Genomic DNA, 22,645 nt, shown 5'->3' with positions numbered 1-22,645 from the left:
GTCCTACTTATATAGAGTTGTTATGAGGAACAAAAGCAATTTTAAAACCAAAGAATTTATAATAGTATTTTTTTTCAGAAGACCATATTTGAGAGGGTCTAATGAGCAGAATCAAGAGATGGTGGTCAGAATGCTAACAATAATGACAGGATACAGTACTCTTACTATACTCAGGTATCTTGTTGGAAGTAAGAAAATTCTCTTAAAAGCTATTAAAAGATATGGTATGAATTACTAGGTTCCATTTACAAAATATTTGCTATCTTAATAGTGTTATCCTAGTGGTGGCTCATACTCTCCACGTAGGATTTACAGTCAATAATAACTCACATATTTATTTAGACTAGAAACTTTGTTACTTTGCAATTCTTCAACTATAAAATAAACAAAATGGAGGGCCAAATAATGAGTAATTAGTTTAAATGTTTCCAAAATAGCTTTGTTTTGTGGTACTGGTGATCAAGCACAGGGCTTCACCCACTCAAGGAAAGTGCAGCCCCAAAGGTAACTTTGATAGTCATTGAATATAGACATATGGTGGTCACAGTATCAATAGGTGTCCATTGTTTCTCAACCAGGGCATCAAGAGGGTGGGTGCATTTGGAAATGCTGTGTGTTTTTACGTTTATCCTAATGACAGAAAGAAGTATTAAGATCGTATAAATGAAGTCAAGAAACACTGAGCATGTTGTGATAGGAGGGTGTCCTGCAAAGAGCTACTCAAAGTGCAGTAAATAATAAAATGCCCGGGTGTAAATATCAAGTGTGTACTTGTGGGCAATAATCTTTTCATAGGCAAACAGCATCATGTAGGACCACCACCACCACCAAAAAAAAGGGGGGGAGGGAGGTCTATGGTAAAGAAAGATGGTTCCAAGAACTGGAACTCGTTTCTGTTACTACAATCAAAGAAATGTCAGAAAAGGAGGGGAGGAGGAAGGTAAACTTGAAGTTTAATTGAAAAATCATTCCTCATGCTATATTGCTGGGTTCCTGCATTTTTCTAAGCACAGAACTGATAGACAAAGATATCTGAGAGACTAGAAACACTTCCCTGTATCAAACTGGCCCTTTACTACCTTGGTTTTTTTTCAACCTTTATAACAAGCCTATTTTAAAAATACACTATCTCAGATCCACCCTATGTTGTTTGCATTCTGGATAAATTATAAATGGCATGTCACAATGAACACTATTTCTCTGCTTGGTGACTAATTTTTTTAGTAATTTTTTTTAACAATGATTTCATGTCATACTGAACACTATTTCTCTGCTTGCTAACTAACTTTTTAGGAAGTTTTTAATCATCAGTGAATTAGATGTATATTTAATTAATTTCTATAAAATCCTTATCCTTAAGTATAAAATCTAGAAAGATGATTTAGAAATACTTAATTGCTAGGTGGATGAACTTCTTGTCACATTCATTCTTGTGTAAATGTTAACTGAGTTAAACATAAAATGCCTTAGATCTCCCAATTCAATTTCCATCAACACTCTAGAAGACTAAAAGGCATTGGAGCCATTAACTAGATCATATAAGGCCCAATGGCAAGGAGTCTTGAGGTGCCAACACTTACAGACGTGGGCGATCTGGACTGGAATCTGCAACGCTGCCATGGGGCTTGGAGAGATGGCTGTATTATCTTCCAAGCGGGCGACTCTGATCTGAACATGCTGTACACTGGAATTGCAATTACTGTTTGGAACTCCAGATCCTGATTTATTCTCCAAAAGCACTGGGTTGTTTTTTTGGTTCTCATGTAACTGTTTAAGACCTTTTATTAAGACTGAAGGGAGATGGGTAGACAAAAAGAACATTGACTCTCTGACAGACCACCATCTAAGCAACAAGGAAAGTAGGGTGGGAGGGGGTAAGGAGGGAAAGTATTTGGAGTAAATAATTGTATACTGCATGTGAGAACTGTCAAAATAATAAAAATATTAAAACTAACATCCATCTAACAGATTAAAAAGGATTAAAAAATTTTTTTGGAGATGGGAGTGGTCTTGCTATGTTGCCCAGGTCGGTCTCCAATTGTTGGACCTATGGATCCTATAACCCAGCCCCTCAAGCAGCCTGGACTTAGAGACATGTGCCACCATGCCTGCCCAGATTTTGAAAATACTAAAATCATACTGTTCTTGCTATCAGAACTCTAACAAAATGGAAATGGGTGGACATGGTTAAGGGAATGGAAAGAGACCATCTTCTGTATCCTAGTCTTCTGGCAGAATTATTTAGGAAGACTACTGGTGATGCTAACACTGTTTTACTTTGAAATGAATAGTGTACACTCGCCCACCAATGACCCAAGGGCTGCACTTGACTACAAATAGTAATATGTAAGGTCTTTCACTCTAGATGTTGCTCTTTTTGGCAGGTGTGAGGGGGCAGTGTATCAGCCTATAGTGATCGCCTGCATTTGCTTTCTAAGCGCTGGGATAACAGGTATGAACCATGATGTCCAGCTTTTGCTCTTTCATGATAATCTACACTGATCTTTTGTAACTGGGAGTTCAAGTCCCTCAACACTGAATTCTCCTTTGAAAACTGCAAGTTGGAGTGCATTAAGAAGAGAAACGAGTTTGATAACCTAGAGCAGACTCTGTAACTTAGGCTAGCACATAAATACAAAAAAAACAAACGTCTATAAGCAAATCCAATTTAAGATCCCTGGGTTTACTAACAAAACTAGAAACTCATAGAGCCTCTTTTCTATAAAATAGGGTGCCAGATTTTTCTCCAAATAATAAATTTAGCTAAGATATTTAAAAATATACAACTCATTTTTGAGAAAGGTTTGTACTAAATGAAATCATGTAAAATTTGTTTCCTTTTTATAGTTTATGTGGAAGAACAAGAACATACATGTGTAAATGTGCCCTCCCCTTATAGGCTTTGGGAATTAGAAATCATATGTATTCTTCTCCAGGGCAGAAAGGACAACTACTCAACGAACCAGGGCAGTTTAAGTGAAAATCTGCTGTAACAGCCCTTACTTGAGGTAAAGAGCTAACTACTAATTTTTCTCCAGGAGTAATACTGTAAGCAGTTAGTACATTACCAGGAAATGAAACATCCTTATGGTTTGCAATTTGCCTTTTGATGGTCCACCATTTACTTCGAAGCCACTGTGGTGAGCGGACACTGCTCCATCCCTCAGCTAGCAGATCCCAGTTTATGTCATTTTCATCGGCTACATCAAGCTCTGCTATCCTACAGATTATATAATAAGTTTATCAGATCTTAAATAAATTCATAAATTCTCCTAATAAAGGTGATAAGACCAGCAATACAGCAATGGTAGGTTATGCCAACAAGGTACCATTATTAAAGAAAAAGGACTCCAGCAGTGCAAGTAAGCCTAAGAGCTAAGGAAAGCTAAAGTGCAGCCAGGGTAACTGAACTGTAAATGGCTAGAAGCAGATTCAGCACCGTGAAGGAAAGGGAGCAGGCTAAAAGATTATAACCAGATAAAGAGCAGGTTTAGTTGACAGTGCTGCAATGTCTTATAGTTTGGTTTTAATAAGTTATTAGTTGGCTTTGAGCTTTTCCATTTATAAAGAAACTAAACATGTCTAGAAGTTCACTATATATAAAAATAACTCAGTTGAGAAAAATTAAAAACAAAACCAAACAAAAAACAAATACAATTAAATCTGAGGTTCTAAAAGTCTATTTCCTAGGTTTCTGTCACAATGACTTTGATGTCTGACATGGAGCAGTCAGAACTCTAACTTCGATGTTCTGAAGATTTTCCTGCCATGTTTTGTTCGTTAGTTTTTATGGTTGTAACAAATTGAAAACCAAATTTACGCCCCTGCCACTCTTATCCCAAAGCTCTCTTTTGAATTTGTGTGAGGCAGGGGTATTTACTTTGATCTAACTTGATGTGTGTGTGTGACTATTAAGACTAGGTCCTTGCTGCCAACCTTAGCATAGGAACTGAGGACTGATACACACAAAGACTGAATGTACCATGTTCCCACAGGCTAGGGATGAGTACTGGCAGGACAGTGGAAGAGCTGTGCTGCTACCACCTAGTCTCTGCATCTTCAACCTGCTACTTTGCTGGGGCACTAACTAAGTCGACAATAAAGGAAAGATCAAAGAGCTCAATATACAGTATGCAGGATCGTAAACATGGCTGTCCATGGAAAGGCTGCTTTTCATTACGAATTTAAAGAAATCAAGAGGAAAGTCAATCAAGTAGTGTCTACAGTAACAAAGCAGGCTTTTGTTGCTGAAAGATTTAGGATACAAACCTTAGAATGAGATTGATTTCATCTTCCTTGGTCCATTCAGTACCTCCACTCTGTTTCCAGTTCAGGTAGTTGAGCCATTTAGAACGGCACTGCTTTTCTGAGCGGGTACCCACTCTTTCAGCTACAGCTGCCCAAGACACACCCTGTGTGACAATGTCACCTGGCTCCGTGCTTGTTAACTCATGAACTACTTCTGCAAGTCTTTTTTCTTCTTCTTCTGTCCATTTCCCTGAAAAGGAAATCATCCAGACTACATTGCTATCTTCTCAGTCATTCCAGGACCCAGCCCTCTATGTGCAGGTACAGGAGTTCTGTTGATTGGCTTATTTTGCAACAGCACTCAGTTTAGAAACCACATGTATTCACTAGAATTATAATTTACTGGCTTTTGAAGGACAGAAATATTACCTAAAACATAACTACAGAAAATTATGTAGCCTCAGGTTGTATCAAGTCCTTTAGAGAAAAATAAGTGGGAGGAGCTTCATTGATGGCTCTCTGCATTGATATTCCCCCTCCACTCTGGCAGCAACAATGAAATATACTCAGACGTTGTTCTTATTAAGAGTAAATAACAAAGGATAATGGAATTAACACCTATGAACTTACCTACTTCAGTAAAAACTAGATTCTACCATTATTTGTACATCCCACTTCCAAGGTACTGTGACTATATATCAGTCAATTACGACACTGATCATGCACATTTTCATTCCTGCTTTTTTCTGAATCTCTAAGCTTAATAAAATCTAATGTTTCTCTTGTCTTATTATGTAATAAAGCTTGAGCAAAAATATAGAAATGAACTTAAAAATATTCTTTATTTTTGCTTTTTTAGCCACCAGTTGCTAAAATTTTCTAGAAATTTAAAAAACTTTGTCTAGACCACACTCATAGAACAAATATTTGCTGAGTGTTCATTGGGATAACATGGATGGACAGGGCAGAGCTCGCTCTCCCAGCACAGTGTGGCAGGAGGGAAGACACAACAGCGCTGTCTTGTGGCACAGGGAGAGAAGTCATCCGAAGCCATGCTGTAGGATGAAAGGGAAGCTGGCAAGCCAGCCTGTGAGGCTGCTGTCAGAGAATGCCCCACGCTGTGCTAACACGCAGGTAACACACTGCCTCGAGTGTGAACCTCTGGAGCCTCGTCTAAACACAGCGTCTGCGTCATTCCTTAAGCCAGCACGGTAAAGAATGAATGCCAGCTGGTGAAACGCATGTTCTTGCTATCTTTTTGGTGGTTAACTATGGTGAGAGAGGTAGAGGTATTCTTGATTTCACTTAGTTAGGTAAAGGAAGACTGCTGAGAAGCTGAAGCTAAGCTTGAAAAAAACTTTTTTTTCACTGAAAAGGCTGAACATGGCTTATGGATCCTTTAGGAGACTATGCAAGCATCTACTGTAACCTGTTTAACAGAGGAAGTAAAGCTCAGAAAGTTAAGAGACTGGCAGAGTTCCTATTATACCACTGTTTATCACAAATATTAGGCTTGACACATCATCAGTACACCTGCATATATTAATAGGTATATGCAGTTTTGTCAGGACACTGCAATACTAATAATCATTAATTTATTTATGGAAAAATATAATTCAAGTTTGAGATCCACAAAATATATACAAACCCCTAAAATTTGCACAGGTTCTTCCTGACTGACTTCGGATTTTCCTGTACCTGATGTTTTCACAAACATAGGCTGCTGTTGTCAATTCAGTTAGATGGGCTTACATCAAACTACTTCTATGCCTTAAAAAGGAACACGTTTCCACGTGGAGCAGTTCTGAATTGATATAAAACTGAAACATGCTACACTCAAATTCTTTGAAAATGAAGTGTTGCTTGCTGTGTCCTTGTTAACAATGTTCAAGGTTACTGTATTTAGAAGCAAAACACCTAGTTGGCTCTATCTATTAAATGGGAGAGAAGGGGCAGAAGGGGCAGAAAGACTAGGAACTGATTATTTGAATTAAGCTGAGTGGCATACAGTATCTGCAGAGGCAGGAGGCTCACAGAGTGACAGGGACAGGCACCAACACACAGCAGCACAGTACCTGTGTTGCAGGTATCCTTCATCAGCCGGCAGCGGTCTTTGACAGAAGAGGCACTTCTTCCTAGGGCCGCCCCTATTGTTGCCCAGTCATTGCCATGTTTTATCCGGAGCCTAGAACAAGAGTCTGCCAATCAGCATTTGGTTCAACTGTTTTCTCCCTTTTAATTTCATCATTTATTCTTCATTCTTCTTCTTCCCTTTTGACTGGTTTGGAAGTTGTGGGCAGCAATACTTTTGAGAGTCAAAGTTTGAAAGTGTGGCCTTTTATTGGGGTCCACAGTTGTCTGTGGGTGAAAAAAAACAGGCAGCAATTGCCCTTTTCCTGGGTCAGAGAAAAAATAGATAACTTGGATATGTGTTAAAAAAAAAAAAAAAAAAAAAAAAAAAAAAAAAAAAAAAAAGAAAGACCAAATTTCCCCTCAGGTTATTGACACAATTCCCAGGCAAGCCCCAGAGCTTTTCTGTTAAAGCATATTCCTAACAAGCACTTTTAGATACCTAAAAAAGTCCAACAGATCCTTATAAGTAGGCTCTACTTTCAATCTTCAGATACACATAGTCCATCATACCATACTTTATATTTCTAGCCTTGGGTCAATGAAGCAACATGCTTCTGGAGATCCATGGTAGAGGCAGCCCAGACATTCAAGGGAACATTCAACAGGTCATAGTTTTATATCAAGCCTTTGATCCTGGTATAAATTTCCTAAATGTAGTGTTCAGGCCACTGAAAATATCCATTTAATTTCTTTGGGAACCCCTACTAGTGGTCTCAGCAAGCACCTGGTGACTGACAACAGGAGACTAATTGGTGTATTATGGATAAAGCTAATATATACTCTTCTAAGAAATTCATGCTTTTAAAAGCTAGGTGAAATTACACTAGTCTGCTAAAAAGCCAACAATTATAATCATAGAAATAGAATTGAAAACTTACTCCTTGAGCTTCTCAATTTCTTCAGGGGTATATCTAGAAATTCAGAACAATGGAAAAATAATTAAATACAGAATGCTTAAAACATTACAAAAATCCAGCTTTATTTAGAGACCTGAACATTAAACCACACAGCATATGGATAGTATCTGTAAAGTGTTTTAAGGTAGGTTCTTAAAAGTTAAAAGAAATGCTTCTGCATTCTTAAAAGAACCCCCACCCCCATAATTTTATCTATAGTACACATATATACTATATCATTTTTTCTGGAAATCCAACAGTTAAAACATCTACCTGCCTTGAGTTACCTAGACACTCCTTTATTTCAAAGTTAGGTCTCTGAAATTACAAGCGCTCCAATAGACTTACAGATAACAGTACATGATCAGCAAAGAAAAAACAAAACAAAACAAAACAAAACAAAACAAAACAAAACAAAACAACTTTCTCTAGTCAGGCATAGATACTATACCATAATCTCTTTCTTTATTTTCCCACAGCCAATGCATTTTTTAAAAAGTACATGTATTTGAAAATTATATAAGGCTTTACAGCTTTGTAAAAGTTACTAAAGTTGTACTACACGGTAGGTTTTTGAAAAGTTAGCTAAATCATTCATTCTTGAGCCCCCCCTTCCAAAATCTTTTTTTTCCACAATCATAAAATAATAAAACATAATTTGATTCCCTTCAGGTTTCAAATGTATTCTCACTGGCAGCTTGCTGTTAGGCTAGAGGAAAACCTGGATTGGGAGCTTGACAGTGTATCAGGCCACATTATTGCCACCTAAAATCCCAGAGATGAAAGCATCGGCAACACTACAGAAGCATTCCCTTGAACCATCCTGACCCCTTTCCATAAATGCCACCTTTGGCAGAAATCTATTCATCATTACTAGCTAAGTTCTTTTCTACTCTGGCTTTATTTAAAAACTATATTCCCAAATCAAATAGGAAACAAATACTATCAATGAATTTGGAGTTTCTGTAACACTTCCTACATCTTTAAACAACCCCAATGTTTCTACAAAGCAAACTCTGACATAGTCATTTCAATCAAGTTAACCTAAGTAAGGTAGTTTATATTCTAATTCATAAAAAAGTCCTTATTATGAGGTTTTACCACATAACTAAGACTTAGAGGATAATAAATCAGCAATGATTCACAGATGCTTCTTCAGGAATTAACTCTAAAATGTGACAGTTCCTTAAGCATTCCCACTTGTTACATGAAAACATGCAGCATGACAAGTTTTCATACTTTCCCACATGGTTCCTGTCATCATACATGCGCAGCACTCTTCTATAAACTGCAAACAAAGGCCGGTTCAGCCCCCACGCTATAGTCCTGTAGAAATCTTTTCTTTCGTCTTTTGACATCTCAAAGATGATTTCTGTAGCATCTTTTATTCCGCGAGCCTAAATGGGTTACATTTCTTTGATTTAGGGATTTCGGATACAATGAATGTGGATATACTATGCTTTTAAACTAGTTTTAATGTTAAAGGTCAACAACGACATTCTGAGAAAGACTCTACTGATAATAATTCAAATATAAACTTAAAATATTGCAATAGTTATTCAAGTTATAAAGGCACAAAAATAAACCATCCAATTCAAACAACTCAATTTTTGTTTAACTTATATAAAATTATAAAAAAATTAAAAACAAACTTGAAACTGGTACAAGAAAATCAAAAGAGCAAAATTAATCAGCAGCAGTCAAATAAATTGAAAGGTAAGTTTAAAAATTGGCTCTCAGAAAGGATGAATTAAAAATAAATTTTGAAATGATATATTTCTGGCACAAGAAAAAAACACAATGAAATGAAAAAAGTCTGGCTTAAGTAGAGATGCTGCAGATATTGAACAAATGAGCAAACACCTAAAAACAGTCAACTTACCAAAACGGATTCTGGAAAACAAACAAAAACCCAGAAAATAAAACCAGATAATTAAGAAAAAAAACCCATTACTACTGATCTTTCCATAATGAAAGTGCCAGGTCCAAGTGATATTATCAACAAACACTACAAATATTCAAGAGAAAATAACTGTGGTGATAATTTCTGGTTTTATTAGGCTAGCATAAACTCAGTACTAATTTCAGAAACTAATATTGGGGCCAGGAGTAAAGCTCACTCATTAGTATAGATCTTGAAATCCCACTATATTAGTACACTGAACCCAGAGACATATAAGAAAGTTAATATATCAATGGCAGTCTATCCCAGCAGTAGAAGTGTCTCTGAATTTCAAAACAATTTACTCTGATGACTCCTATCTTACAGAAAATGTCAAATTTCAAAATATGAAGAAAATACTCAGAAATGATAAAACTTGTGCTGAATCAGGGTTAGCTGCTGACCTGATAAAAGTACATACTAGAAATACATACTTGAAAATAATTTATTTGTAGAGAATGTTATGCGTATAGATAACCCATTTTTTCAGAAAACAACAAAGCACTGTATTAAACTGTCAAATATAAAATCAACCAACAAATAGACATTTGCATTTCTATACAAAGCTTATAAAAGTCATGGTACACAGAATTAAAAAATATAATTCTTGTACAGAGTCAGTGTAATTCCAATAGAAATTGTATCAGGATTTCATTCTGTACAAACTAAGTTTTTAAGAGAAGAGGGCTAAAAATAACCAAGACATTCATGAAGGGACTTTCCCTGTCAGGCATTACTTTTTAAGCAAGCATTATACTAGTATAGGGAATAACAAAAGATAGCTGGAAAAAAGTTGGGAAGAAGAAAAAAACAAAAAACATTTCACACCATACACAATATGTTGAAGGAACTGTCATCTACACATAAAAAGAACTGAAGCCCTACCTTACATTAGTTGGGAGAATAAAATCAGTATTAAATGTAAAATAAAATGTGAACAGGACAATAAATAAAAAATTTCATACATATGAAATGCTTTCTTATACAAGCATGCAAAACAAAGTAAAAAAGACGAAAAACTGATACTGAAATTAAGAATGTTTGTCCATTAAATGTTATTAAAGGAGAAGGAAGAGACAGGTCCTACATTTTGACAAGCTATCTGTAATGAACAACCTATAAATCCTTAATATATATATGAGCATCTAGCAGAAACAAAACAAAACCCACAGCAAAATGGGTAGGAAATATAGAGAAATTAATGAAGAAATATAATGGTCAATAGCATCTAAAATTATTTTGCTTGAAAATCAGCATAAACCTAAAACAGGCACTTTCTATGTAATGGGCAACCTGAAACATATCTGTTTAGTGAAATATGGCTTCCAAAAAGTACAATACTGAGCATGTGAAACAACTTAGAAAATACTATCTTTTTACATAAATGTCAAAACTATATAATTTACACAGATCTTCTAAAAAGTTTACAGTCTTTTCTGCCATTTATTCAGTTTCAGCACCTCAGGGCATTATGCCCAGGATTTAGCAAACACCTATGCACTTGGCACTGTGGGACAACATGAACCAAGCATGTCGGCCCTTTTCATTTTTGCTTGTGACAGTTACTTTTGTTTATTATTTTGCCCAATATATGGACTATCAGACATTCAACAATGAGAATGCTGTTTAAAAGTGGCTCCTCAACATTTTTCTAAGAGTATCACATTGTAAAAATTAAAAACCAATTATCTTTTTCCCCTCCCAAGACTGACAAATCTTTTCAACACTGCCATTCCTATCAATTCTATTCTCCAAAGGACCTAAAACCGAGAGTTTAAAGTCGTTCTAACTGTCCCGTAGCAGCTCCTCACTAGGACTCCAAACAGAGTACTGGCTTATCTGCTTTCCGCTGGCAGCTTGAGTTCCTGTCATTCTCACCTAGCCTACTGCCTTTTCACAAATGGCGAATCTTGGTCAGGATCACTAAAATGGAAAGGTCCTTGGAGATCGTCTACTCAAATCTGCTAGCTAGAACCATTTTAATTTTTCAAATCTGGTGTTTCTTAACCATGTTTTACTGCTGTATCTAAGCTTTTATCATTTTCTGGCACCCCATGCCACCTCCTACCAGGGAAGCATTAGTCACTGCCCTACAGCAACCACCAGCTTCACTTTCAGTGTATGTGAGTAACCAGTGGACAACTTTTAACTTATTCTCAACATTTACTGACTTTGTTTTGTTATTGTTTCTTCAAAATAAACTTGGTGAAAGAATTTCCATTCATCAATTGTAAAGAACTGATGAAGAAAGCTTTAAAAGCTCTTTACAGTTTACAAAGCTTTCCTGAGGAAATCTGCAGATAGACTTCAGCTTAGGAATATAGATGTGGTAGGCAACAATGTATTTATATGTGTCAAATAATGACAACAGCTAAATAAAGAGTGCATGTATGCTGCTATCCCAAGCAGTGCTGGTGATCTACAGCAAACATCTGAATCTAACTCCACCTCAAGGGTAAGGCAGCAAGGCTCTGAGGAGGATTCTATAGTAGAGTATGGCTATCCACCACCAATCTACCACTTAGCTAAACCACCAGTCAGCTTTTCTTTAGCTTCATTACTTCCCATTTCTATAAAGTTCTAATCATTTGACTTGAACTTGATGCCAACGGGAGGGCTGCTATCTTGTTTCCATTTAAAGGGTTAATGACATTAGCAATGAGAACCCCGCTACTGTGGATCTCTGATCCCTTGCCACTCAGCATTTATATATACTGTTTACCACATACTGCCCATTCTCACTTCATACCTTTGCAAGACTTAGCTCACACCTTGGTACATAGAAAAATTGCCTGTAATCACAGTACCACAAAGGCTGAAGGAGACCTGCAACAAGTTCAAAGCCAGCCTGGCTATACTCCAGGCCAACCCAGCTACACTGTAAAACCTTGCCTCAAAAAAACAAATCAAAAGAATTTTTAATTGTTCCGATGCTGAGAATAAACAATTCCTCCCTGAATTCATGCACACCCTTGCTTGAGTGCTTTGCATATGAAAACCTCGCATAATTCCTCACTGTTTTCTTTTCCCTAGTTAGTACCTGTTAAGAAGATTCTGTCTCCAGTGACTCCTCAAAATTTCTACATTCAATGGACATTTAGTAAAGACATGGATTGCAAGATAACAAGCTATGCAAATGAACTTAAGGTTGCTTATTTTAAAAAGCAATGGAACTACTATGTTGTAAGCTGAAAGAATATGCAAACCCTGGGCGTGGACAAGTCCTGAAAAAATGGCTTTCAGGTAGCCATTTTAACATGAGCTTAACAAATTGAGACGGTATGAAGATTTCTGTCTAAACTTCAGCTAGTAACTAATGCTATGTTATGGTTAAAATTAAAAATCAGTTTAAAAATATAATATTATAATCACAGACCTCAAAATTATTAAGGCATCACCTTCTGTTATGAAAACCAGTGAGACATTCATAATCATCACACAAAATACTACCTGGATATTGTTGCTATCATCAGTAAACAAAGTATTGAACCATGAAAACTCTATCATGGGTACCTTCAGATAGCGTTCGATGTTGTTCATCAAAATATCGATTTCTTCCTTGGACCACATCCCCTGCTTCCATTTATGTCCTTTGAAAGGAATATTAATATAATATAATTCAAAGAAATATTACACAAAATGTTACCCTTTGAGAGGAATAAAATACAACAGATTTCCATTGTGAGGAAGTTGCCACTGGGACGAGACCGGGGCTGGACTAGCTTTCCATTCGTCTGAAATGTCCGCAGGTGGTAACCTTACTGAACGAAGTTAATGACAAAAGAGAAGTACTACTTCTCTTTCAGAAGCATAAATTGCTGAGGCAAAGGGAAGGAGAGTCAAATTATATTCAAAGATTTCTTTCATTAAAAAATTATTTTTACAGGCAAAAAGAACAGGCAGTAAAGATTCCGGAGCTAAGTAAACATACTAAACTGGACGCAAGGTGAATGGGTCGTTAACAAGTATTCACTGCATGGCAGTTGAGATCATTCATGCATCTCTGCTTCTTTTCCTTAGTAGTACAGATACTGCATTTCTTTGGTTTTTGATAACAGCTTACCCCAGCTATGCTGGTAAGTAGCAAAGCATTGAAAGTGCTACCCCACTTTAAGCTTCTAAGGGATTTTCAAAGCAAAGACTGACCAACTTTCTCCTCTTAAAAGTAATAAGTCTTAGCCTGTTAGATATCCACCATGATATATGTGTTCAAAAAATAATAAAAAACTTACTATAAAATTTACTGTAAAATAAATGGCCTTATGGTATCATTCAGGCTAACATTTAAACCCATTAGAAAGATTACATTACTCAGTCCCACCAATAAATCCCCAATTCAGAATCTTGATGTCAACAAGCCTTTCTAGACCCATGGCTTCTGGTATTAGAACCCAAAATTCAGTCTGCCTTACCTTTGTTAGTGAGAGAATCCTTGTCTTCTTTAGTTGTAAACCATGCCTGGCTAACTGCTGAAACTTCCTCAGTACCCAATGGAGATATTTCATCTAGTTGATCATTCTGTAATATCTGGGAGAGAGAGAGAGAATGGGGAGCTTGATTTAAAGGCCAAGTTGAGTCACATATGTTGATTCTAGGACTTATTAAGTCTAACATAATATTTCACTTTTGTGTGCATACCACCTTTTATAATCCAGGCTAATACTGCATTACCTAAATCATTATAGAAAGATGGGTGTTGTGACACATACCTATAATCCTGGCATCTGGGAGGCTGAAGAAGGAGGATTTTGAGTTTGCCAGCCTGGGCTATATGTTGAGATCCTATATCCAAAAATGAAAATGAGATGTTTCAAGCCAGGTGCAGTGGTGCACACCTTTAATCCGTGCACTAAAGAGGCAGAGGCAGGAGGCCAAGGCAGAGGCAGGCGGATGTCTATGAGTTGAAGGCCAGCCTGTTCTTTATAGTGAGTTCTAAGACAGCCAGAGCTGCACAGTGAGATCCTCTCTCAAAAAGCCAAAACAACCAACCAAACAAAAAAGATATTCCAAAGTCATTCGGCTATCTTTGTATGCAAAATGAGCTTTTCCTTATCAGATTTCTTTCTTTTCTTTTTTTTGGTATCAGATGTTTTCAGAGAGGATAAAGAGATCTCCTATCTCTGGGTATTATGACTGGCTAATGTCCTCAGAGGTGATTTCCTCTATAGTCTACTTTCTTCACGAAACATTATCAGACTAAATTAAAAAATACTGCAAAAATCACTGTCTGTTTTACCTACTGGTAATTTTGTGTTGGCCTGTGAAGACGATTCACTATGATGTGATATTATCACTGTGGCTATAGAGATTATCTATGCACTCACCATTGGCTACAGTTTTAATATATTCAAATTAAGTAGACATAGAACACAGACTTGACTCTGGGCTTCAAGGAAACTGTACTGTAAAGAGGATAAACCTGATAATAGTGCTACCATATGTACCGGGCTGTCAGAGACACATAAGGGTAAGGAAAGTCACAAGAATAACTGTCATTCAGTTTAGTTTCTGGTTTGAATAAACTACAAGGCTAAGTCACTGCCTGGAGGGAAGTTCCAAGAATAAATGGATTGTTTCTTTTATAAACAGAAACTGGATTTGTAATCTGAAGAGGAACTGAATCCCATTTTTTCTCAGAAACAGACAAGCTGTCAATGAAAGATCAGAGCACAAAGAGCCATGTCTAAGCTTGCCTTCTTTTCGACTGTCTATTTGTGGAGGTGATTTACATCTAGCTAGAAGTCACTGGACATGCAGTGGGATGGCTCACAAGGTAAAGACTGTTTGCCACCAAACTTGCTGGCCTGAATTCAGTCCCAGAACACACACCGTGGAAAGAATCTACTTCTGCAAGTTGTCTTTTACTTTGGTATGTTTGCTGTAGCATGCATATGTGCACACATGCATATACAAATAGGTACATACAAATATGTGAGAAAACTAATGGATCAAGGATAACAAGTCTTAACAGTTTTAACTTGTGTCATACATTTAGATTTTTTTCAGACTAGGAGGAAGTTTTATAAAGCAGAGAACTGAGATAAACTAGATATCACCTAAGGCAATTACAGTTCTTTAAGATCCAACAGAGGGACCACACACTATTGAAATACCCCTGAAAAGACCTAACACGTATAATGCCCAGTTTTGAGAACTGCTTATGTCTGTTATCCCACCATGTGAGACTGAGGAAGAGAACTTCTGCTAATTTGAGGTTAACCTAGGCTCTAGAGTGAGACTCTTCTCAGAAAAGAGCACAAAACAAAAACTCATCAGTTCCACAAGAGTCGATCCCCCCCTCTAAAAACTAACTGTAGAGCAGAACTCACTCTACCTAAATTTTAGGACTAAGTCTGTCATGGATTAACTGCTTTCTTGGGGCAGTTAATACAGTATAGTTCAAACCTTCCTGATGAAGAGTTAATGTGATGAAGTCATTGTGAATAACTACCAGGGGAAAAATTATTAATTGGTAGCTAGCAATAACTTCAACACTGTCAGTAACAATGAGTTTACTAAGAACAGAAAGAGACTGAAGTTCAGTAATATAGTCTCAACATATACATATTAAGTTTTGTAACACTTTGTTCTATTTTACACTACTTTGTAAAGAAATCTTAAAACTACCCAGGTTTTATTAGTGTGCTTTTGTTGTTTTATTTTTAATGAATTCTTTTATAACTACAGGATTAGGGTGGAACAACTTAAAAATTAGTCTGCTTGGGGCTAGAGATGGCTTAGCAGATAAGAGCACTTGATGCTCTCCAGAGGATCCAGGTTTGTTTCCCAGCATCCACAGGACAGCTCACAACTCTATGTAACTCTAGTTTCAGGGATTCATCACCTTCTGGCCTCCAAAGGCATTCCAAGTACATGGTTTACCCTCATACACACTAAACAAACAAACAAACAAATACATAGATAAATAAATAAAATAAATAAATAAGGAGGGAGAAAGAGAGAAAGAATACAAAGAGAGAAAGAAAAGGAAAGGAAAACAAAGAAGCTGGGCGGTAGTGGTGCACACCTTTAATCCCAGCACTCAAGGAGGCAGAGATCTCTTTGAGGTCAATCTGGTCTACTTAGCTAGTCCCAGGATAAGAACCTATCTTGAAAAAACAAAAAAACAAAACAACTCCCAATAAAAATTAACAACAATAACAACAAAACCCCAAGTACAACAAAAAACAAGCAAAGAAAAGCAAAAAACTTGCCAATATGCAATCTTACAGTAATCAGGTTGCAAATCAAACCACATAGTTATTTTTACCATGCTGAAACTGAACAGAAAGTGAGCTTATGTAGTTTTTAAATTTAGAATGCTAATGGACAACTAGGTTGATTCCAGTTCTTTGCTATAGGAAATGAGTAGCAATAAACATGGGGTAAATACCTTTATGGTTCAATATGAACTCTCTGGGTATATGCTTAGGTGTGAAACAGATGGGTCAAATAAAAGTTCTATTTTGAATTTTTTTTTTTACTAATCTCTTAACTAATTACCACAACAGCTGTATTAATTTATGCCCCTACTAACAGTGAGGAAGAGTTCTTTTCTTTCCAAATCTCCCTGGAATGTATTTTTTTTTTTATAATTTTGTGAAATATGACATCATTAATTCTATGAATTGATTTTGGTAGTATAGCTACATTCCTGGTATTAATTTGGCCAATTCGGGAACAAGGTCTGTGTTTTCATTGTCTGGTTTTAGTGATTGCCTTTTCCCAGTATCTTAAAAGTTTTTGTTGTATAAATATTTTACCTTTGGTTAGATGTAATGCACTCAATAGGGTCTTTTAAGTAAAAAATTTATATGAGGAAAGTTTGATGCCTTTCCTTCCTATTTCCATCCTTTCTGCCTTTCTAACAGTTGAAACTTCAAGCACTCTACAGTATAATAAAGGGGAGTTGGCAGTCTCGCCTCATTCTAACTTCAGAGGAAATGATCTATTTCTCTCCATTTAATATAAAGTTGGCTATAGGTCTGTTGTATAAAGCTTTTATTTTTTTCTTGAAGTGTGTTTCATTTTAAGTGTATTCCTAAAGTCTCCAGACCTTTTATCATGAAGACATGTTAGACTTGTCAAATGCCTTTTTAGCATCAATTGAAATTACTAGATAATGAAAATTTATAATAGAATACTATTATACTATTATAATACTATGCAGCTCTAAAGAAAATGAAAATAACAAACTCTGCAGGAAAATGGAAGGGCTCTGAATGTAAATCAAGTAAGACCACACAATCTCAGAAGAATCTAGCCAATATTATATCTAAATGAACATACATGCCAGTAACGTATAACATAGAAAAGAGAGTAAGAAAGGCCAAATATAATGAGAAACGACTAAATGCAAGTAATGAACATGAGTTATGAAAGAGGATATAAAGCTAGTTTCCTATTCTCCCTGTCCCTAACATTACATATCAACTGGAATGCTTATTCTTCAGTGAAAGACTGCTGTGATATTTCACAACAATGTTCAGATGTTTCCAATTCAAAATTATTAACTAGTTTAGTAAGCGAAAATATGAAGTAAAAGAATAGGCCAACTAAAAGCAAAAGGTACAATCAGGTCGACATAAATTTAGAATACATACACATTTTAGATTCAGACCATGTAAGAGGGCAAAGAAGCTCACATTAAGAATAGTAAGGCCTGGCTACTAGCCAACCTCACAGCACATGGGAAAGCACCAGATGGAACTGTATGACCATAATCACTGCTATTAACAGCTCAAGCAAGCTCTCTAGACACAGATGAATGCAAACCCACCATGTCCTATTCCAATAGTAAAGAAATGCTCTACAGGGAACAAATGTTTACCTACAACATGTGGGGACTGGAAACCTGAATGACAGGTCTTACATTAGTTTTACTGTCGCTATATTGTCAAAGTTTATCTTTATCATTTTTTACTTAAGCTGTGTGTATTAACCATGTTCCTCACTGAAGCCAGTTTAAAAGATGTACTATACCTGAATTTGTGTCACAGTTCCCTCAGAAAGTTCATCATCTGCCACCTCTGTGGTTGCCGTCATGGTCACCTCAAAGCTCTGATCATTTTCTGAAACTTCAAGAAAATAATGATTCATCTCCACAATAATAATCGTAGGATCTAATTAGCCTAACAACAACAACAACAAAAACAAAAAACCCCATGGAGAAAATGTGATCATCTAACTTCCTAACATGCTTCTTACCAATCATTATACTGCACATTAAGTAGCTCAATGGACATGAATACCAGGTAGGAAACTCCTTTTATGGGGTTTATAGTCTAGTAACGAATAGTATACTGTGTTGGGTGATACTCATAAACTGAGAACAAAATAATAAAGCAGAAAAGGGAATGAGATGGAGTGAAGCAGTATGTTTGAAATTTTAGGTAAGAGGTAGGTGACTTGGGACAAAGGAAGGAAGTCTTGCTGGTGTCTTCCAGAAGGCACTTTAAGACAAGTACAAGGCTTTGTGATAGGGTGTGCTTAGAATGGCACAAGTATAATCAAGTTCATTGTTGCTACAGCAGATGAAGGAAACAGAAGGGACTGTGTGAGACCTTACAGGCCACAGCCAAGATGACAACTTTAGCTCTGAGACAAGAAAGCCCTGGATGATTCTGAGCAGAGAAATGATACAAGCTCATCTTCATTTCGACATGATTCCTCTAGCTGCTGTGAGAAAAACAATCTGAAGGCTAGAAGGGCTAGAGTGAGAACAGTGAGGCTAATGATGTAATGAAAGAAAGGCCAGTGGTTTTGGACTAGGTGGAAGCATAAATAGTTCAAATTGTGAATGTATGTTGGTGATGGAACTGTATGATGTGAAGACAAGATGTGTGAGAACTTGAAAAGACAAGGATGGCAGGTATTTTAACCCCCTTTTTAAATCTAAGCAACAAGAATAGACTACTATTAAGCATTCATAGAATTTTCAGGAAGACACTTCTAGAAAAATGACTGAGATATCTACAAAATTCAGAAATAGTCTGAAGGTGGCTCTACTGTATCAAGCACTTCTAAGAGAAGTCTGGCTAAAATAAGCGAGGTCATCATCACTGAGAGAAAAGCCACAATTTAGACCACCTAGTAATGAGTAAGAACAGAAGAAGCACTCTGAGAGCTGAGTTTGAACCCTGCAGTATTCCATATTTAAAGGTCGGTATGATGTACACAAATCAAACTAAAAGATAGACATGTAAGAAGAAAAACAGAGAAAGGTGTTTCTTGAAGACTATGGACAAAAGCTTTTAACAGAGAAGACAAAATCAGAAGGAGAGAAGAAAAGAAAGAAAGAAAGAAAAAAGATAAAGAAAGAATACTAGATTTAGTACAAGACCTATGGAGACCTAGGAACAGGTTTTGGTCAAGAATAAAACTCTGGAGTTTGTTTAAAAAAATGAGAGAAGACATGGACAGGTGACTGGACAGTAGTCAAAAAATGGCTTCAGGGCTTTAGTTTGCAGAAAAACGTGTTTAACACTAATCATAGTCATCCACATAGAGAATGAGCAACTAGTGATTCAGAAGACAGACCTATAGACTGCAACAACATCCTGGAGTCTGCAAAGACATGGAGCTGGTAAATGAAACAGCAAGCCTTAGCTAGCTACGGTGAACACTGGGATGCATGGATAGGCAAAGACAGATGTGGTAATGGAAAGTACAGTCTATTTTCTCTGAAATAGAAAACAAGGCTGTCCTCTGAGTAAGAAGGATGGAGGTGTCAGATTTTGGGATATATGACACAGGAAGAAAGAATATGAGTAAGTCTCTGTGACATCTCCTGATAGATCACATATCCCATTTGTGAGGGACAGAGTCAAGTCAGATTGTTCATCTTACCTTTCTCTAGGGCCATTCAATAGTTGTGTTAATCATACACTGGCAAAGGCCAATTTACACAGGGTTATAGTTTTACCACAGAACAATGAAAGGGAAGGAGGAAAAGGCATCTGAAAGCAATTGCAAGACAGTGAATATAATGATTAATCACAAAACAGCAACTAGTTTACGGAGAAGAGAGGAAGGACACAGCAAAAAAGGGACAATAAAAATAGTCAGTGGGTTCAGTACTGAGAAGGATGACTGGAGTACTACATAGGGACTGCACTGGAAAGAAAAAGCAATAGGAGGAAACAAGTCTGAAAGGCCACAAATGCACACCAGTAACACATGACCTAGAGCAGAAAAGGGAGAAGGAAATGGAGAACAAAAAGAGTGAGTTATTGGGGTCTTAAAAGAATCACCAAACCTGCAGGGAATTAACATGGCACTGTGAGTAAGAAATGGCATACGCGCACTGGCAGCTGAGCACAAAAGCTAGAATGACTAAAATGAGGACTTTCTCATCAGCTTTAAAAGGATGTAAAACCTGGGTTTTTAGTTAAACATAAGGCTCAATACTAACTGACCTGTATAGAGTCTAGCAAATAATGCTTTTAGTGTGAGATGCAGCATTTCATGTTCCCCCAAGTCCAGCACAGGAAGTTTTTAATTCCCTGCACAGGGAACACCAGTGTTCTACTTCATCACACAGCACTACAATCCACACCCTCCCAAGTAATTGCATCCTGGTACCTTTTTCTCTACCTCCTCCCTATTCCCACCCTTCTCAACTCCAGCAGCCTTCATTTTACTGCCTACATGCAAGAAATCAACCTTCAGCTTCTGTGCCTGGCTTACTTCACCCAAGAGATGCTGCTGCTTTAAATGCAGCCACTTTCTTTTCTGTCTAAATTAGTATTTCACAATGTCCACGTACCGCATTTTCTTCACCTGTGGGTGGATACCCAGGCTGAAGCCATATTCTGGCTACTGTGAACAGTGCTATAATCATGGGAATGTGAAATTAAGGCATCTCTTGATAGATCAATCACCTATTAATTCTACTCTAGGAACCACCCTCACACTATTTTCCAGGATGGCTCTACTTATAGTTCAACGTGCAAGAGCTCCCCTCCCCCTTTTTCTGCACTTTTGTCAACACTCTAATTACAGTCATTCATTCTGCTTGGTGTGAGATGTGTTATCTCATTACCTGTTATTGGTCTGTTCAAATTCTCTTTCTATAAGTTTTAATTTTGGTATACGTATCCACAAAGTTTACTCACTTAGAGGTTTACCCTTTTCTTGGCACAGAGTTGTTTACAAACAGTTATCTCTAATTCTTTGTATTTCTGTTGTGTCGATTATAATTTCTCATTTGGTCTCCGATTTTGAGTCTCTTCTGATTAATCTAATGACTTATCAATTCAACTTATATACATGCTTTCACAAGTTAGCTGTTCACCTTCACTTTTATATTGTCTTTTTAGGATCCAATTTGTCTCTATCTGATCTGGTACTTGTTATGTCTTTCCTTATAATTTATTCTTGTTTTGGTAGGTACTTGAGTGTACCATCTGGTTAGGACTCTTTTTTCAATGTAGGCATTTTCTGCTATGAACTTCTCTCTGAACATTACTTATCCTGTGGGCCTGGGTATGCTGTGTTCTCATCTTCGTAAGTTTCAAGACACGTTTTACATTGTTCCTTTGTTGACACATTAATTGTTCAGTGGTATGCTGTTGATTTCTAACTTCATTCACATGGTGGCCTGATGACTACATTTGAAATTTTTTGGAATATGTTTCATGGGCTGATGTATGCACAGTCTATTTAAAGAATGTTTCTTGTACTGAAGATAGCATGTAGTTCACCAATGGATGAAATTATATGTAAAAGTCTACTAGGGCCATTTGATTTAATAGTTTAATGCCAATGTTTCTTTCTTTATTGATATTGTCTGACATTCCAGAGATCAAAGTGGGAAACTGGAACTCAACCATTACTTTATGCAATAACTTTCTCTCTTTATGCCAACATTTGCTTTATATAAACGGGTGTTCTACTGATGAGGGTGTATACATGTGTGCAACTATTATTTCACCTTGTTCAACTGATCCCTTTATAATTACGCTCACCTTTGTTGTTTCTTATCTATAAATAAAATCCATTTTACCTTTAAATAAAAGCTTCCTGTTACTTTTCATCTATTTTTTTTTTACATTCCTTGATTTTGGGTCTTTTGTGTGTCCTTATAAGTAGGCTAATGACTTGAAATTTCTGTCCATAAATCCACTTGCCATAATAAACATTTAAAGTAAAATTGAATCCATTTATATTTAGCATTAGCATTGCTAACGTACATTCTTGTCATTTTGTTAAATTCGGAGTTTGCTTTGTATGTGTTAGTTTCCCTTCTCCCTCTTCAGCAGCTTGTTTCTGTTTTGGTGAGACTGAATTATAGGTTTTTTTTTTTTTTTTGGATAGTTGTTCTTTTGATTCTGGTAAAGGAATTCCCCAGTATTATAAAGCTGGTGTAGCCTAACAGCAATGGATTCTCTGGTTTTGCTTGTCTTAAAAAGGTATCTTCTATTTT

At 36.6% G+C, this 22,645-nt stretch overlaps 1 protein-coding gene and 1 long non-coding RNA gene across 6 annotated transcripts in view; one reads left to right on the top strand and one right to left on the bottom strand.

Moving 5' to 3' along the window:
* The window catches only part of Dmtf1 (cyclin D binding myb like transcription factor 1), a 43,911-nt gene that overhangs the window by 6,388 nt on the left and 14,878 nt on the right, over positions 1-22,645 (bottom strand). For 2 of the 4 annotated variants that reach the window (XM_021648351.2, XM_021648353.2), the window contains 9 exons: positions 18,202-18,296; positions 13,632-13,746; positions 12,733-12,809; positions 8,517-8,674; positions 7,260-7,292; positions 6,324-6,433; positions 4,270-4,498; positions 3,069-3,220; positions 1,581-1,790 (listed from right to left, as the gene is read on the bottom strand). In XM_021648351.2, the coding sequence (XP_021504026.1) occupies positions 1,581-1,790; positions 3,069-3,220; positions 4,270-4,498; positions 6,324-6,433; positions 7,260-7,292; positions 8,517-8,674; positions 12,733-12,809; positions 13,632-13,746; positions 18,202-18,296 (1,179 nt within the window). The remainder of the gene's footprint in view (positions 1-1,580; positions 1,791-3,068; positions 3,221-4,269; positions 4,499-6,323; positions 6,434-7,259; positions 7,293-8,516; positions 8,675-12,732; positions 12,810-13,631; positions 13,747-18,201; positions 18,297-22,645) is intronic. The other 2 variants (XM_021648354.2, XM_021648355.2) reach the window with 2 other exon arrangements.
* On the top strand, positions 2,313-12,739 carry LOC132649760 (uncharacterized). 2 transcript variants are annotated; one of them, XR_009588294.1, is made up of 3 exons: positions 2,313-2,452; positions 2,937-3,008; positions 12,253-12,739. It is a non-coding gene; the product is annotated as an uncharacterized LOC132649760 (long non-coding RNA). The 2 variants fall into 2 exon arrangements; XR_009588293.1 differs by having other exon boundaries at positions 2,848-3,008.

The sequence above is a fragment of the Meriones unguiculatus genome, chromosome 21, assembly GCF_030254825.1.
Source record: "Meriones unguiculatus strain TT.TT164.6M chromosome 21, Bangor_MerUng_6.1, whole genome shotgun sequence".
NCBI lineage: Eukaryota > Metazoa > Chordata > Mammalia > Rodentia > Muridae > Meriones > Meriones unguiculatus.
This window is presented reverse-complemented; position numbering and strand designations above follow the sequence as displayed.